We start from the raw sequence: 16,376 nt of genomic DNA, 5'->3' as shown, positions 1-16,376 counted from the left end.
GAGAGAGAGACAGAGAAAGGTCTTCCTTCCGTTGGTTCACCCCCTAAGTGGCCACTATGGCCGGTGTGCTGCAGCTGGCGCACTGCGCTGATGTGAAGCCAGGAGCCAGGAGCCAGGAGCCAGGAGCTTCCTCCTGGTCTCTCATGCGGGTGCAGAGCCCAAGCACTTGGGTCATCCTCCACTGCCTTCCCAGGCCACAGCAGAGAGCTGGACTGGAAGAGGAGCAACCGGGACAGAATCTGGCGCCCCAACTGGGACTAAAACCCCGGGTGCCAGCGCCGAGGCGGAGGATTAGCTTAGTGAGCCACGGCGCCGGTCAAGAATTTTTATTTATTCAAAAGTCAGAGAGTTACACAGAGAGAAGAGAGGCAGAGAGAGAGAGGTCTTCCATCTGATGGTTCACTCCCCAATTGGCCGCAACGGCCGGAGCTGTGCCGATCCGAAGCCAGGAGCCAGGAGCTTCTTCCGGGTCTCACATGTGGGTGCAGGGGCCCAAGCGCTTGGACCACCTTCTACTGCTTTCCCAGGCCATAGTAGAGAGCTGGATCGGAAGAGGAGCAGCTGGGACTAGAACTGAGGCCCATATGGGATGCCGGTACTTCAGGCCAAGGTGTTAACCCACTGTGCCACAGCACCAGCCCCTGTATGCTCACTTTTAGAACCTGTTATGTGACTCAGTGTCCCTGGTCAGTTCTGTGTCTGACTTGATCACTAATCTTCAATACTGAGTGGTGCAGTGGTTCAGGCATTGCTCTTTCACACTTTTCTTAATCTGGATGCACAGGTTGCTTAATAAACATATTTTAATAGGGGCTGGCATTGTGGCCCAACAGATTACATACCACCCACAACACTGGGTTCCCATGTGAGCGCCAATCCGAGCTTCTGATCCAGCTCCCTGCTAATGTGCCTGGAAAGACAGCAGACAATGGCCCAAGTATTTGGGCTCCACTTAAATGGGAGACCTGGATGGAGTTTCGGGCTCCTGGCTCTAGCCCAGCCCAGGCCTAGCTATTATGGGCATTTGGGAAGTGAACCAGCAGATGAAGATCGATCTCTCTCTCTCTCTCCCTCCCTCTCCCTCTGTCACTCTTTCTTTTAAATAAGTCTTTAAAAAAGCATTTTAAGTGACTTCAGTAAATAATTAGTCAGAATAATATTCTCAAGCCTATGATACTTCTCTCATTCAAAATCATAGTATTTCAAATTTAGGGATTAATCTAGAAGATGAATTAGTGCAGCAAACACAGTAATACACTGCTAATGAATGAGAAATATTGAACTTGCTAGCTGATGGCACATTTTTATTTCAATTACACTGCTAGCAGAAAATATTCACACTATTAAATATACACCAATACCTCCTGTCTCGATGAAGTTCACTCTGAATAGAAGTCCGAGAAGCTAAAAAAGAAAGAATACACTGATATAGTACAAAATTGGCAATAAAGCTTTAAAATTTTATAGAGCGTACAACTGTACAAAGTTAACTTACACTTGACATTACAAAAAAAGTATGAATTTAATACCCTAAGCAAAAAAGTAAATCAACATGATCTTTTTATATGGCATAAAGTTAATTTTAAATTATATACTTGAATCACAAGAAAATATAGATTTCAAAAGCTTCCCAAAGAACATTCTGTTATTATGAAAATAATGTAAAGAACAAACAGAGAGAAGAAGACAGCTATTAAATATAAACTGCATGATAGGAGCATTAAGATGCCATGAAATTCAATGGGCAGAAAAAAACCTTAAAATATATATTCTAATCTACATGATTATACTTTCGTGACATTTGTTTATACTCTATTATAAGGAAAATAGAAGTAAAGTTTTCATTCATTTTCTAACTTTTTTAGAACTTTATAACATTTGCTTTATTAATGAGAAATGACAATAATATAAAAGGCATTCAAATCACTTTCATAAACATGCTTTCAAGTACATATTATTGTATATGAAACACTGACTTTTCTCTCAATTCTCAAACTGAAAACACTTAATGACTTCCATTTTTTTCCAATTTTATTTTACAAGGCAAATCAAGTCTTAGCCAACCTGGAAATGTGTCACACGTGATTTCAATCTTTATGTAACAGGACTATTACCTCTATTTTCAAAGAGAACAGTATGAAGAACACTTGAGGGAGGAAACTTTAGATACTATAATGTATATTTTGTGCACAAGGGAAATTGTTTCAGATAAAACTATCTCAGTTCTGCTCATTATCTTTCCAATGCTTCTGATTTGAAAAGATTGGAAGCATGGATCTTTTCTTTCTTCTTCCCATTAACTTCTTCTCTCTTAAAAGGAAGCTGCCAAAGCTGGGAGAGGGAGGGATGGAGGTGGAAATGACATTTAGGGTGGGATTAGAGCTGTGACAGCCGAACCTATGCTGGGTTGGCAAAGCAAATATCTATCAGCCAAACCCCAAACCCCGGGATCTTGACTCGGAAGATGTCCTTATAATTCCCAGCATCAACTGGTTTGACTGTTACATTTTTATGAAGAGGTAAACCAAGCTGAGATACATTTTGTCTACTGGAATCAGAAAGGACAGAGAAGGCAGAGCTGTGCAAGGTGTCTGATTAGTAAGAATGGTTTCGTCAAGTCAGAGGCTTGCCCGAGTGTGCTATAATCGTATCACCACCGAAGCTGGAATCAGCAGACAGCGCTTTTAAAGATTTCATGGTATTGTCACAAACATACCTCTTCCACGGGGCATTTTTGCTGTGCACTATTCATGAGTGCTAAGGGAAAAAAAGAAGGGGTTATAGAAGAGGAAAGGGGGGAAAAAAGAGTGAACCAAGTCGCATATGCACTAAAAAGAATTCAGTAAGAAGCCTGTCTTGCCATGCCACTGTTTTCCCTTACTCTGCACACTTAAATAGAAAAGAGAAGTCAATGAACCAGTTTCAGAGAGTAAAGAAATATGTTGCTACCAAGACTGTGCAGACCAGAACACCCACACACATAACCATAGTGAAAAACACTGCCTGTAGTTTTTAACAGTACAAAAACAAAACAAAACAAAAACAAAAACACAAAAAAACCATAAATCCACTTTGGAGAATTAATTTGCTACTTCAATAGGGATCGATTTTGAAGTATGATTAACATTTAAAAGGTAACTCAGTACTTGATTTGCATTCCTTTAAATCAGTGGCTTTTACCTTGATTCCGTCTCTTCACCCCAAAGGTTATTAGTAACAGGTACCCCAGGCAGCAAAACGAGGGCTCCCAGTCATACAGCTCTCTTCCGCCACATCCTTTGAGAATCACTGCTTTCCCCCCTTCCTTCTCCATTTTCTTTTCCTTTTTTTCCTACATTCATTCATTTCCATGAAACCTCTTTTCACTGGTCATCCATAGAGAATGGCTAACACTTTTTGTCAGCATTAAACAACTTTAATAGCTTTAAGTACTTTAGATATTCATGTTGGATTTTCATGTAGTGTCTCCTTCTTCCTGCTAATTTTTCAATTATCTACTTAAACATCACATTCTCACCTTCCAAGAGTAGACAGACTTGATGAAGATATTGTCAAGAGAATCAAATTTGCCACTAATGCCCATGGAGACCAACATGTTCCCTTTAACCTCTCTGCCACAAGCTACTCTCAGGTGTTTTGGGGTAATGGTGCAGAATAAAGGTAGCACTTTCATTTAACTCCCCATGGCCTTTTTTTTTTTTTAAGGCTACCTATTTATTTATTTAAAAGGCAGAATTAGAGAGAGGAGAGACAGAGAGAGATCTTCCATCCGTTGGTTCATTCCCTAAGGGGCCACAAATGGACAGGGCTGGTCCAGGCCGAAGCCAGGAGCTTCATCCAGATCTCCCACAAGGATGGCAGGAGCCCAAGCACCGCAGCCATTTTCTGCTGCTTTCCCAGGCACATTAGCAGGGAGCTGGATCAGAAGTGGAGCAGCTGGAACATGAACTAGTGCCCTATGGGATGCTGGTGTCACAGGTGGCTTAACATGCCATGCTACAATCTGGGTCCCTATCTGATCATTTTAAAGAATTGTTTTCAGATTTTTTAGGTCAAATGGTTAAATTCTAAATATAAAACACATTCAGGGGTGGGTGTTTATCACAGCGGTCAAGTAGCCATTTGGAATGCCAGCATCCCATGTCAGACAGCTTGGGCTTGAGTCCTGGCTCCATTCCTGCTTATTATTAATGCATATCTTGAAAGGAAGCAAGTTCAAGAACTTCTGTTGTACCACCTATGTGGGAGACCTGGATTGCATTCCTGGCTCACATCAGCTGTTGTAGGTAGGAGTAAACAGTGGATAAGAGATCTCTGTCTCTCAAAAAAAAAAAAATAAATAAAAACATACTCATATCAGGCTGTTTACAAGAGATGTGAGATGTGGATTTATATTACCACCACCAAAGAAGCATCTCAAGTTCTAGCCTGGAAAGACCGTCAGTAATGGTCCCACTCATGCTGCACAAGAGGAAGAGATTGAGATAGAGGTTAAATGAATTACACCAGGTTCCACAGCGTATTAGGGGTAAACCTGGGAGTAATTTATTTCCTGAAGCAGTTGAACTCCTTGTAGAACCAGGAGAGCTAGATCCAACTCCTGATTTCAAATAATTCAAAAGCCATTAATTAAATGATGATGAGAAAAAGTCACTGAATAATTATTATACTGTAAATAGCTTTGCTATAGAACCACGCTATGAATGAAAGTCACAGTAACAAAAAACTCACTGACTGTATTCATTTAGGACATGGAATGAGCTAAACATATTCGATATGATAAAAAGATCACCTTGGAATAGAAAGCTCAAAGGTTCAGTCTCCCCACCATCTGTGTGTGAAGCAGTTCCTGACTTGTGGCAGGTCATCTATATTATCTAAGTCTGAGTTTCAAAGAATAATTTTCTCCCAAAAAAGTAATGAAAGGAAGCACACAATACTCCAGATATATCCAATTTGGAGAGATCAAACACTTTACCAAAAATATCTAGCGCTCACAAGAATGAAAGCAAAAGGAAGGACCCTCATGGCTTGACTGGTACCAGAATTTTTAGGACAGAATCTGGAATACAATCAGTTAGGAAATATCACTTTAAAAATGTGATAAAGTCTTTTTCCTTGCTAAGTTAGATGACTGAGTCTGTGACAGTAGAGTGCACATTTGAACAGGATTGCTAAAATGAAAATTATTTGCAACCTTTTCTTAAGGAGGTAAAAAGAAAACGTCATGTTACAATTATTACTCATTCTGTATTTGCACAGCATCACAAGAGGATCTGCTGGGGCTTCTTGCCTAACATCAGAAATAAATACAAATATTTTTTCAGCGTTTACAAAGCAATGGACACACAAGAATTAAAAATAACTGGGATGGTTAAAAAATAAAAACATCACATACTGCCACCAAATTATTTTCCCTCTGTATCCTCTCTTCCCCAGCTCACCTCCCCCCACCCCTTTCTGCTAGGTCTCTATTTTACCAATTTCCTCTTCTCTCACACTCTAGACTCTGATCTCTCCACTGATTCTCCACTGCCTATGGATGTCTTCAAGCTTTATCATGCTATATAGTCTAGGAACATATTTAAATCTCTTCACTTGACCCTGCTGCCTCCTCAAACTATGCCCCCTCCCTCTCTTTGATTGAAACCCAAGTTCATTAAAGAATAGTCTACCCCATCAGTCCCAACTTCCACTTATTCTGTATTCCATTCATTGTTCAAGTTGAAGTGTGACTTCCAACTTCAATGTTCTACTGAAACTGTTCTCTTCAAAGGTGTCATCTGAGTCACACCTGGGTCGCGAAATGACAGATTTTCAGCCACTCTATTTGTGGTTCACCCATTCCTTTCTTTTTTTCTTTTTTTTTTTTAATATTTACTTCACTTATTTTTTTAAAAAGATTTCTTTATGTATTTGAAAGTCAGAGTTACACAGAGGGAGGAGAGGCAGAGAGAGAGGTTTTCCATCTGCTGGTTCACTCCCCAACTGGCCACAATGGGTGGAGCTGCGCCGATCCAAAGCTAGGAGCCATGAGCTTCTTCTTGGTCTCCCACGTGGATGCAGGGGCCCAAGCACTTGGACCATCCTCCACTGCTTTCCCAGGCCATGACAGAGAGCTGGATGGGAAGTGGAGCAGCCGGGTCTTGAATCGGTGCCCACATGGGATGCCGATGCTTCAGGCCAGGGTGTTAACCCACTGCGCCACAGCATCAGCGCCCACCCATTCCTTTCAAAACCTTCCACTCTTTGACTTTTAACATACAACTGACTCCTGGTTTTTCTATTACTTTGACCATTTCTTTTCAGCAGTTTTCTGCCCATTTTCCCTTAGCTGCCTTCTCCTTAAGTCTGCCAATGGCAGGTGGGCTTTGGGATAGGCAAGCTCCACCCTCAGGATGTATGGAAAGTCAGGCACAGATTATGATCCCTGACAAAGTCCTGGGATCAAGGAGAGGTAAGGCAAGAAGCCAGTGAACAAGTCCGGAGCAGCAGATGGGGACTGAGTGAAGAAGGCCCTTCCCTTTGGCAGGACTTCGTGTAGTGTGCCACGCATAATCACTTGGAGGACCCGTGAAGCAGAGCTTGGCCCCAGACATCAAAGTTTCTCAAAATTCTGTCCCGTGATGTCCTGTCTATCCTGTACATTTTCCTCCCTGAATGTTTATCTTCCTCCAGGGTTTTGTTTATAACTTGATCATGCCAAGTTATATCTCTAGCCCAAAAATTCTTGCCTAAATTCTAGGTCCCAATTTCCTAAATTCTTTCCCTGTCCCATCCATTCTCCTACGGCACCCCAAGGGTTCTAAGGCATATAAAACTATCATTTTTAAAAGTTTTTCATTTTTATATCTAAATTCCTTTCACTATACATGGTGGTAATTCCACATCTTTATAATTCACCAACAAAGAAAATAAATGGAGTGGGTAAACATGGCATTTTTTTCTATTGCTACCTTATAGAATTTTCACTAAAATGGTCCAAATGCATGTTCTTCATGATGCATGGATATCACAAATTCATACTAAATGTTACAAACTATGTTTCTAAAAATAGTCCACCTTCTCCTTGGGGTGCTGATTTCAGCTCAAATAATGCAAAAACCTCTAAAAATCCTATCTTTTTCTGTAATAAAGAACCTATGCTCTATTTGGAAAAGGGAACTTTATAGTCTTTTACCAAAATAGTGTTAAAATCCTACACCAAGGGGCTGGCGCTGTGGCATGGTGGATGGATAAAGCTGCTGCCTGCAGTGCCAGCATCTCATATGGGTACCGGTTTGAGACCCGGCTGCTCCACTTCTGATCCAGCTCTCTACTATGGCCTGGGAAAGCAGTGGAGGATGGCCCAAGTCCTTGGGCTCCTGCACCCATGTGGGAGACCCAGAAGAAGCTCCTGGCTCTTGGCTTCAGATAGGCACAGCTCCAGCCATTGCAGCCAATTGGGGAGTGAATCAGTGGATGGAAGATCTCTCTCTCTCTCTCTTTGTGTAACTCTTTCAAATAAATAAACAAATCTACAATAAAAAAAAAAAAAAACCTACACCAAGAGCAATTTTGAAAACTTTAACCAAGAGGTAAAGCCCAAAAGTATAAGTATGCCATTTCCCATGGAATTCTATTCGTAGCACTTCTGTGCTGTATGTATAAACATGAGTCCAACTTCACAGGCATTTATACAGTTAAAAAATATTGTGAAGAGAACCTGTGAAAGCAAATGAACCAAAAAGGACAGGTCTAACAGTTTTTAAATCCATCAGATATCTCTAACTATAGAAAACGGTTACATAAAATCTATATGAGACCACAGAAATGAGATCACTTTTTTTTTTTTTTAATGGTTGTGTTGTATAAGAGAAAAGTATTGGGGCCAGTATTGTGGTGCAGCAGGTTGAGCTGCTGCTTGCCACACCAGGATCCCACTCTGGAATGCCAGTTTGAGTCCTAGCTACTCTGCTTCCAATCTAGCTCCCTGCTAATGCAACCTGGAAAGCAGCAGAAGATGGCCCAAGTGCTTGGGCCCCTGCCACCTATGTGGGAGGCCAGGATGGAGCTGCTGGCTCCTGACTTTGGCCTAGACCAGACCTGGCTATTGTGGTCATTTGGGAAGTGACCAGTGGATGGAAGATTGATCAGTCCCTCTCTTTCCATCTTCCTCCCTCTCTCTCCCTCTGTTTCTCTCTCTATTGCACTGCCTTTCGAATAAAAGTACATAAATCTCTTTTAAAAATATTTTTTAAAAAGAGAAAAGCATTATTCTGAGAAACTGGTTTATCAATAAACAAAGGCTGCTTGTCTGAAATGCTTGATTACTTCTTAGGAGAAGCTACTCTTGTTAGGGTCTTTGTAGATTCATCAAACACAATCACTTACTAGAAATCTAGACCATTATTAGAAACTATTACAGAGGAAAAAGAGGACAGGAGAAAACAAACTTACATCTCTTGATTACCGCTCTAATAGATGATAAGGGTCCTTGGCTACAAAGAGAGAGAAAAAACAACTTATTACACATTGATCAGTCTTTTGAGCAGAGTTATTCATAAAGCTTGGTCCTTTCTCAGACTCACTGTGGCACCACGCAGCCAATCTGACACATCAGTTACTGACTTACCCTCTTCACAAAACAAAAATTAAAGAAACTCGTAGAAAAAAAATTGCCTTACAATTTCTAACTACCTACATACTGCATATTCCAGTGAACTTATGAACATCACTTGTCGACAGGCAGCATTACATGAGGCTCTTATAAGCTTAAATCTTTGTAGCTCTTCCGTGTTTCAAATGAGAATTCCTGTCTTCTCAGATCAAAATCCATAATCTATACAAAAGCAAGTCAATTTGACCTAAGGAGTGGCAATGTTTCTAAGATTAGAATATAAAACAACACAATATAAAAATAAAACAATCTTCTTGCTTTGAGTTTTGTTCACTAGCTGGTTGGTTCCGGCTCTGACTAGTGTGACCTTGGGAAAGTCAGAAAACCCTGAGCCTCTGTTTACTCACTGGTGAAGACCCTCCACCTAGAAAGGACTATGGCACCAGTTTCTAAGAGGATTTTCTTCTTGGGAGGTTTGTTTTTATTTTGTCCTTATTCAAACCAGCTGGGATGCTTTTGGAACTATTTAGGAAAAAATACAAACTTGAAACTTTAATGACATGATTTCAAAAACATGAAAACAAAAAACAAAGACCCCTGCTTATAAAATTATATGCTTTTTTCAGAATATTCTTTAAACATTTATATTTATTTTTGAATTTATGCTTTTTAAAAATATATGCATGTAGCCTCCCATTTCTGACACAAACGAACACTTCAAGAAGATATAATCACTTATCAGTTCACCTTAGAGAAAGAGACTTTAAGAATATACTTGTCCTGAGAAAGCATATGCTGGAACCAAGAACACAGTGCTGAGAGATGGGACCCAAGGATAGCTGATTAGGCTACTAGGACTCTGCTCTCAGGAGTGGATGAACACTGTTATTGTGGGAGTTGTTTTAAAAGGGGTGAGATTAGCTCTCCCTTGCCCTGCGGCCCATTGCCAGTAAGAAGGCCCTCACCAGAAATCAGCCCCTTAACCTAGACTTTCCAGCTTCCAGAATCATGACTCAACGAATCTGTTTCTTATAAATTACCCAATCAATGGTACTTTGTTAGAGCAATAACAAAATGGACTAAGACAATACCATTCTGCCAGATAAGGAATAAAAACCTATCTCCAGAGGTCTGGAATGACACAGATTCCAGGGTTTTTTCATTTTTGGAGGATAACAAGTGTTCTGCGGTAGGAAAATATTAAAGAAGGCCTGTGGTCAAATACATATCCTTGGGAAGCAGTTTTGGGAGATACCGGAGTAGCCTCCTAGATGTGTGATACCATGATGCAAGGACTGTAATATGAAGATGTTAACTGCTTTCAGTAATCCTGGTTTTGTGAAACAACTACTTGAAGGAAAAAAAAAGAATTAGTGTGAAGTAACACAGAAGAAGTAACAGCCTTAAAAAGCCTGAGGCCTGCAGGAGAAACGTCTTGAGACAACAGCTCAGAGGATTTGTATGTTAACATTGTGTCCACGGACTTAGAGCCAGTATTAAAAAAATCAACATCAGTATTAGCAGGACAGGAAAAGCCAACATTACATGTGTGAGTCCATGCAGGGCAGAAGGGCTGTCAGCAAGTACCTCACGGTCTCCTTGCTCACTACCACCAGTTCAGGGGATAACACTTTTCAAATAAAAAAAATTTGTGGAAAGTGACTGGGGTGGAGATCATGGGAAGTGTTATGGATGGAACCATGTGCTCTCCCAAAAAGATATGCTGAGATCCTTGCCCGCAGAAGCTCAGAAAGTGGCTGTAACTGGAAACAGAGTCATTGCAGACGCAGTTATTTAAGATAAAATCACACTGGAGTAGGATGGACCAAGTCCAGTACGATGGGTCACTTAGAAGACAGATTTTTGAAAGCAGCGACAGGGAAAGCTTCATGTGATGAAGACTGAGGGATGCAGTGATGCAGCAAGCAGTCAATGCATGCTCAAGACTCCTGGAATAGCATCAGAGGTTAACAAGGGGCAAGGAAGGATTTGCTTATGGGTTTCGGAAAGTTGGCCCTGCGGGCTCCTGGCTTACAGGTTTCTAGCCTCCAAAATTGTGAAATAAGAAATTTCTGTTAGGAGCCAGCACTATGGTGTAGCACGTTAAAGCCCTGGCCTGAAGCGCTGGCATCCCATATAGGCGCCGATTCTAGTCCCCGATGTTCCTCTTCTGATCCAGCTCTCTGCTATGGCCTGGGAAGCAGTGGAAAATGCCCCAAGTTCTTGGGCCCCTGCACCTGTGTGGGGGACCCGGAGGAAGCTCCTGGCTCCTGGCTTTCAAATGGCTCAGCTCTGACCATTGTGGCCATCTGCGGAGTTAATCAGTGGATGAAGACCTGTTTCTCTGTCTCTGCCTCTCTGTAACTCTGCCTCTCAAATAAATAAAAAAATTTTTAAAGAAATTTCTGTTGCTTTAAGTCACCCAGTCTGGGATTTTTTTGTTTCTCTAATCCTAGAAAACTAACAATGGTTGAGTATTCCTAATCCGAAAATCTGAAACTTTTGAATGCTGACTTGATCCTCAAAAGGTTTGAAGCATTTTAGATTTCAGATTTTTGGACTAGGGATGCTCAACTGGTCAAGTCTATGAAATTTTTTTAAACCCACCTCTGAAATCTTTAACGCTTCTGGTCCTAAGTATTTCAGATAGGGAATCCTCAACATGTACTGAGGCCCTTCTTGGGGTGCTGAGTAGATATGATCACCCACTGAGGTGTACAGTTTATGCACTTTTCTGTATGTGATATTTCAATAAGACGTTGGGAGGGAGGATGAAACCTTGGCACATAGCAGAACTGTGACTGAGAGCAGTGTAGATTCTATAACTCAAAATATGTAGCATCATGTTTAGGCTGAATCTGTAAACAAATCAATACATTCTGTCTATAACAGAATGACCCAGATTCCAAGGTTTTTTCGTTTTTGGAGGATAACAAGTGTTCTGCGGTAGGAAAATATTAAAGAAGGCCTGTGGCCAAATACATATCCTTGGGAAGCAGTTTTGGGAGATACCGGAGTAGCCTCCTAGATGTGTGGTGCATACCATTTCTGCATCTCAATTATAGCTACGGATGCAGAAACTAGGAAGATGATCCTTTATTGCTCTCTTTATACAGAACAAAGGCTAGAGCTAGTGCCAGGTTCCTCAACTGTGACACTGACACTGGCTGAAGGACAGCAAAGGTGTTCTTGCATATTGTAGAATGATTAGCAACATCTCTAATCTGTACCTGCTAGAAATCATATCACACCTCCTTTAGTTGTAATGACCAAAGTGTCTCCAGACCTTGTCAAATGTCTCCTGGGGACAAAAATAACTGTTGAGAACCACTGAGTCAGTGAAAGTAGAGTAACGAGTTTTACATTGATGGGAGAAGCTGGTTCCACTGTTTCTGGTGGCTGAACAAGTTGATAGTGGCAGCGGAGGGATAAAATTGGGAGCTATTTGTGAGTGAACACAACAAAAGCAATGAAGACAGAAGAAAGAAAGAAAACGAATTTCTTTTCTTTTTTTTTAAAGATTTTATTTATTTATTTGAGAGGTTGAGTTACAAATAGTGAGGGAGAGATGCAGAGAGAGGTATTCCATCCACTGGTTCACTCCCCACTGGCTCCAATGGCCAGAGCTGCACCGATCTGAAGCCAGGAGCCAGGTGCCTCTTACTGGCCTCCTGTGTGGGTGCAGGGGCCCGAGGACTTGGGCCATCTTCTACTGCTCTCCCAGGCCACAGCAGAGAGCTGGATCGGAAGAGGAGGAGCCAGGACTAGAACTGGTGCCTACATGGAATGCTGGCGCTGCAGAAGGATTAACCTACTGTGCCATGGTGCTGGCCCCAGAAAATGAATTTCTAACACCAATCTCAAGTGCAGGTTTTAGTAAAGTGGTACTATGGCTACACCAAGTGGAAAAATAAGTCTTTGTGTTAGTAAGAATTACCTGCACTGATTAAAAGACATTTATCTCCTAACACAAAATAAAATGTAAGTCCTGAACTGCTGCATCACAAAAACATTGCCGCATGTAATTTTAATAACCAAGTCTTTGGCCAACCCTGATTTTCTTCCCAAAACAAAAAGCAGTAATGTTACAGAATAATTTGTGTTTCTATTTTGTATGTCAGAAATAATTTAAGTCACCCTACACAGATTATGTAATGGAGGGAAGAAAACGTTGGCAAATTACATTTTGCCAACATTATATTTTGACAAATATAAAGGCATAATGCCATTTTAACTGAATCTAATATCACCATCACAATATGTAGTGTTAGAGCTGATAAACTTAGGGAATGAGAATGAATAAGTGTATTATTTGAAACCAGTGAAAAAATACATAATAGTTCTAAAACTCTGATGAACCTACATAGTTTAAAATTGATAGGGGAGGGCTTGAATTTCCTCTTAAGGACTAGAGAATTAAAATTGGCAAGGAAAAATCATTGAGGAATGACTTTTGAGAAAAGTTAAAGACGATAACAAAATTACTGGGGGGGCAGTTCACTCACCATTGATGTAACTGATCATTAACATAGACAGCAAATATTAAGTTACATCAGCTACTTTTCTACTGAAACTTTTTCAAGCACAAGCAAATCATATCTATAAGTAACTATTATTCATACATTTAGTTACAGAATAGAGTTAATAAATATTGAAATGAGTTACAGTAACACACTGCACATATTAAATAATTTACAAAATAAAGTGATAGTCATACTTATCAGCATAAAGAATACAGAGAGCAAAAAGCATGCAAGGCATGCCCACTGCATGGCTGTCATAGGCAGCACACAAAATCTACAGTTAGCAAGACACTATATTCTCTCTCTCTCTCTCTTTTTTTTTTGTATACAGGCAGAGTGGACAGTGAGAAAGAGAGACAGAGAGAAAGGTCTTCCTTTTGCCGTTGGTTCACCCTCCAATGGCCATCACAGCCGGCGCGCTGCGGCCGGTGCACCGTGCTGATCCGAAGCCAGGAGCCAGGTGCTTCTCCTAGTCTCCCATGGGGTGCAGAGCCCAAGTACTTGGGCCATCCTCCACTGCACTCCTGGGCCATAGCAGAGAGCTGGCCTGGAAGGGGGGCAACCGGGACAGAATCCGGCGCCCTGACCGGGACTAGAACCCGGTGTGCCGGCGCTGCTAGGTGGAGGATTAGCCTATTGAGCTGCGGCGCCGGCCCAAGACACTATATTCTCATGTCACATGCCTGAGCTGGCTAATTCACCTCTTTGCTAGAAATATTTCCTTATTTGTAATATGAGGATACTAATGCCTCTCTTTTGTCTTGTTGCTGAGAATGAAGGGGAAAAGCTATGTAGAATAGGTAATACAGTGCCAGGCATACATTAGAGTCACAAAGAAGTTATAATTCCTATCCTATTTTTCAATATTTAAATTTCTGTACTTTATAGGGTACTTCAGAAAGTCCAAGGGAAAATGGAATTAAAAGATAATGTATGGGGTTAAGATGTTGATTGAGATGCCTGCACCCCATATAGGATCGACTGGGTTTCTCAGCTCTGGTCCTATTCCCATCAGTCTGCTAACGTGCACCCTGAGAGCCAGAGGGCGATGGCTCAAGTAGTTGTGCCCCTTCCACCCTCGTGGGAGATCTGCATTGGGTTCCTGGCTCCTGGGTTCAGTGTGGCTAAGCTCTGGCCACTGTGGCATTTGCGGAGTGAACCAGCAGACAGAAGCTGTAGCTGTTTCTACCTCTCAAATAATAAAAAAGATACTGCACATTCCCATGAATTTTTTGAGGATGCTTTGTCTATGAGGCTGATATTTGGAGTTATCCTATCAGTTCCAGTTGGTTTGACCTATACAGTTATAATCTTCCTTATGAATTCAAATAGCTCTTATTTCAGCTGGAAATATTATTCACACTTGACAACCATTCTGAGATTCACAATGCATGCTTCTCATATACCTAATCTCCTATGAAGCTGAAGCAATAATAAGACCAAGAGGACAAAACAAGCCCACAGGCTTTTAAGAACACTGTATTAGCCCTATTGAAAACACAGATCTCCATTAATTTAGGTCATCCTTCCCAGGATATTCTGTACAAAATGGGTGTGACAATCAGTAGCACTAAAGATTTAGCTTCACATTACTTTAAATCTACTAAAAAGAAATCCCACTTTTAAAAAAGTTCAAAGATCCTGGAAGAGGCTTTCAACCATGTTATTTATAAGTATAGAACACTTAAAATTAGAATATGTTGCCCTGTCTTTCCCAGTTCTTTAAGTTCTTTTAGTCCCTTCACACATGCAGGTTTTATGGCTTGACTTCTTAATTAGACTGCAAGCTTCTCAAGGAGAAAGAATATCGTCTACTCATGTGTATAGAGCATCTCAGTGGAAATGCTATCATGTGCTCAGCTGAACTAATGCGAACTCAATCCTACTCACAGAACAAAGAAATATTTAAATAGTGCCTGCCAGTGATTTTACCTACAATGTACTTAATAAACATCCTCAAGAATATTTTTGACTTTGCTGTTTTTCTCAATTTCCAATAATACCTTGTTGAATGCACATCTAGTCAAAAGCATCTGCATCTGGTGTTTAAAATTAATATGCAAAGTGTTTCCTTGATGAGCATCTGATACTCCCCAAAGATCAGTACTCTACTAATAGTAAACAGAAATCAGGCAGGATGGTCTTATTAAGAGTGCATACAACTCTTTCTTAAAAAGATTTTTTATTTGTATGAAAAACTTAGAGAGGAAGAGACAGAAAGAGAGATTGAGATAGAGATAGAGAGAGAGAGAGATTGATTTACTGATAGAGATCTTCCATTTACTGGTTCACTTCCCAAATGGCTGCAATGGCAGGTGCTAGACCAGGCTGAAGCCAGGAGCTTTTTTTGGTTCTCCCACATGAATGGCAGGGGCCCAAATACTTGTGCAACCTTCCACCGTTTTTTTCAGGATATTAGCAGGGACCTGGACTGGAAGTGGAGCAGCCAGGACTCAAACCTGTCATGCCACAATGCCAGTACTGTGCATACAGTTCTTACATGACAATTCGTCAACAAATACAACTGTATTTTAATTGTAAATTGATAAAATTTCAAGGTTAATTCTGCCTATTCATAGTTTTTTCATTGTACTGTATTCTTTGAACACGTCTCTTCATGTTAAGATTCTGGTATGACAGTCGGTGCTGTGGAGTAGTAGGCTAAGCCTCCACCTGTGGCTCTGGCATCCCATATGGGCACCAGTTCATGTCCCAGCTGCTCCTTTTCCAATACAGCTCTCTGCTCATGGCCTGGAAGGCAGTGGAAGATGGCCCAACTGCTTGCGCTCCTGGACCTGTGTGGGAGACCTAGAAGCTCCTGATTCCTGGCTTCAAAATGGCTCAGCTCCAGCCGTTGCGGTTATCTGGGGAGTGAACCAGCAGGTAGAAGACCTTTCTCTCTGTCTCTCCCTCTCTCTGTCTGTAACTCTACCTCTCAAATAAATAAATAAAATATTTTTTTAAAAAAGACTTTGGTATGTATATAGTTTCTCCAAAATTAGCACAAGCTCTAACTAGGTATGCTGCTAAATTTCAAACCACATGTAGTACACAGAAACATACAGTGATGGGAATCAAATGCAACTTGTCTGGGTAGGTTATATTCTATGATGTGGAACAGACACAAAGACTGAGAAGAGTTCCAGGGCAATAATGGCAAGTCAGTTGCTTAAAGATGTGGCACTTACTGCAACATGGAAGAACAAAAGCTAACCACAGAGAGGTTTAGAACTAAACTCTAATTATATAATCAT

The 16,376-nt window shown here is 41.0% G+C and overlaps 1 protein-coding gene across 35 annotated transcripts in view; it reads right to left on the bottom strand.

Annotated features, from left to right (window-relative positions):
- Positions 1-16,376, bottom strand: part of SH3D19 (SH3 domain containing 19) — a 200,959-nt gene that overhangs the window by 57,580 nt on the left and 127,003 nt on the right. For 18 of the 35 annotated variants that reach the window (XM_051819352.2, XM_008267339.4, XM_070047425.1 and 15 more), the window contains 2 exons: positions 8,440-8,480; positions 1,362-1,404 (listed from right to left, as the gene is read on the bottom strand). In XM_051819352.2, coding sequence (XP_051675312.1) covers positions 1,362-1,404; positions 8,440-8,480 — 84 coding nt within the window. Of the gene's footprint in view, positions 1-1,361; positions 1,405-2,716; positions 2,758-8,439; positions 8,481-16,376 lie in introns of all 35 variants that reach the window. The other 17 variants (XM_017347300.2, XM_070047423.1, XM_051819350.1 and 14 more) reach the window with 2 other exon arrangements.

The sequence above is a fragment of the Oryctolagus cuniculus genome, chromosome 8 (genome assembly GCF_964237555.1).
Source record: "Oryctolagus cuniculus chromosome 8, mOryCun1.1, whole genome shotgun sequence".
Classification (NCBI taxonomy): Eukaryota; Metazoa; Chordata; class Mammalia; order Lagomorpha; family Leporidae; genus Oryctolagus; species Oryctolagus cuniculus.
Note: the sequence above shows the minus strand (reverse complement) of the source record. Positions and strands in the feature narration are given on the sequence as shown.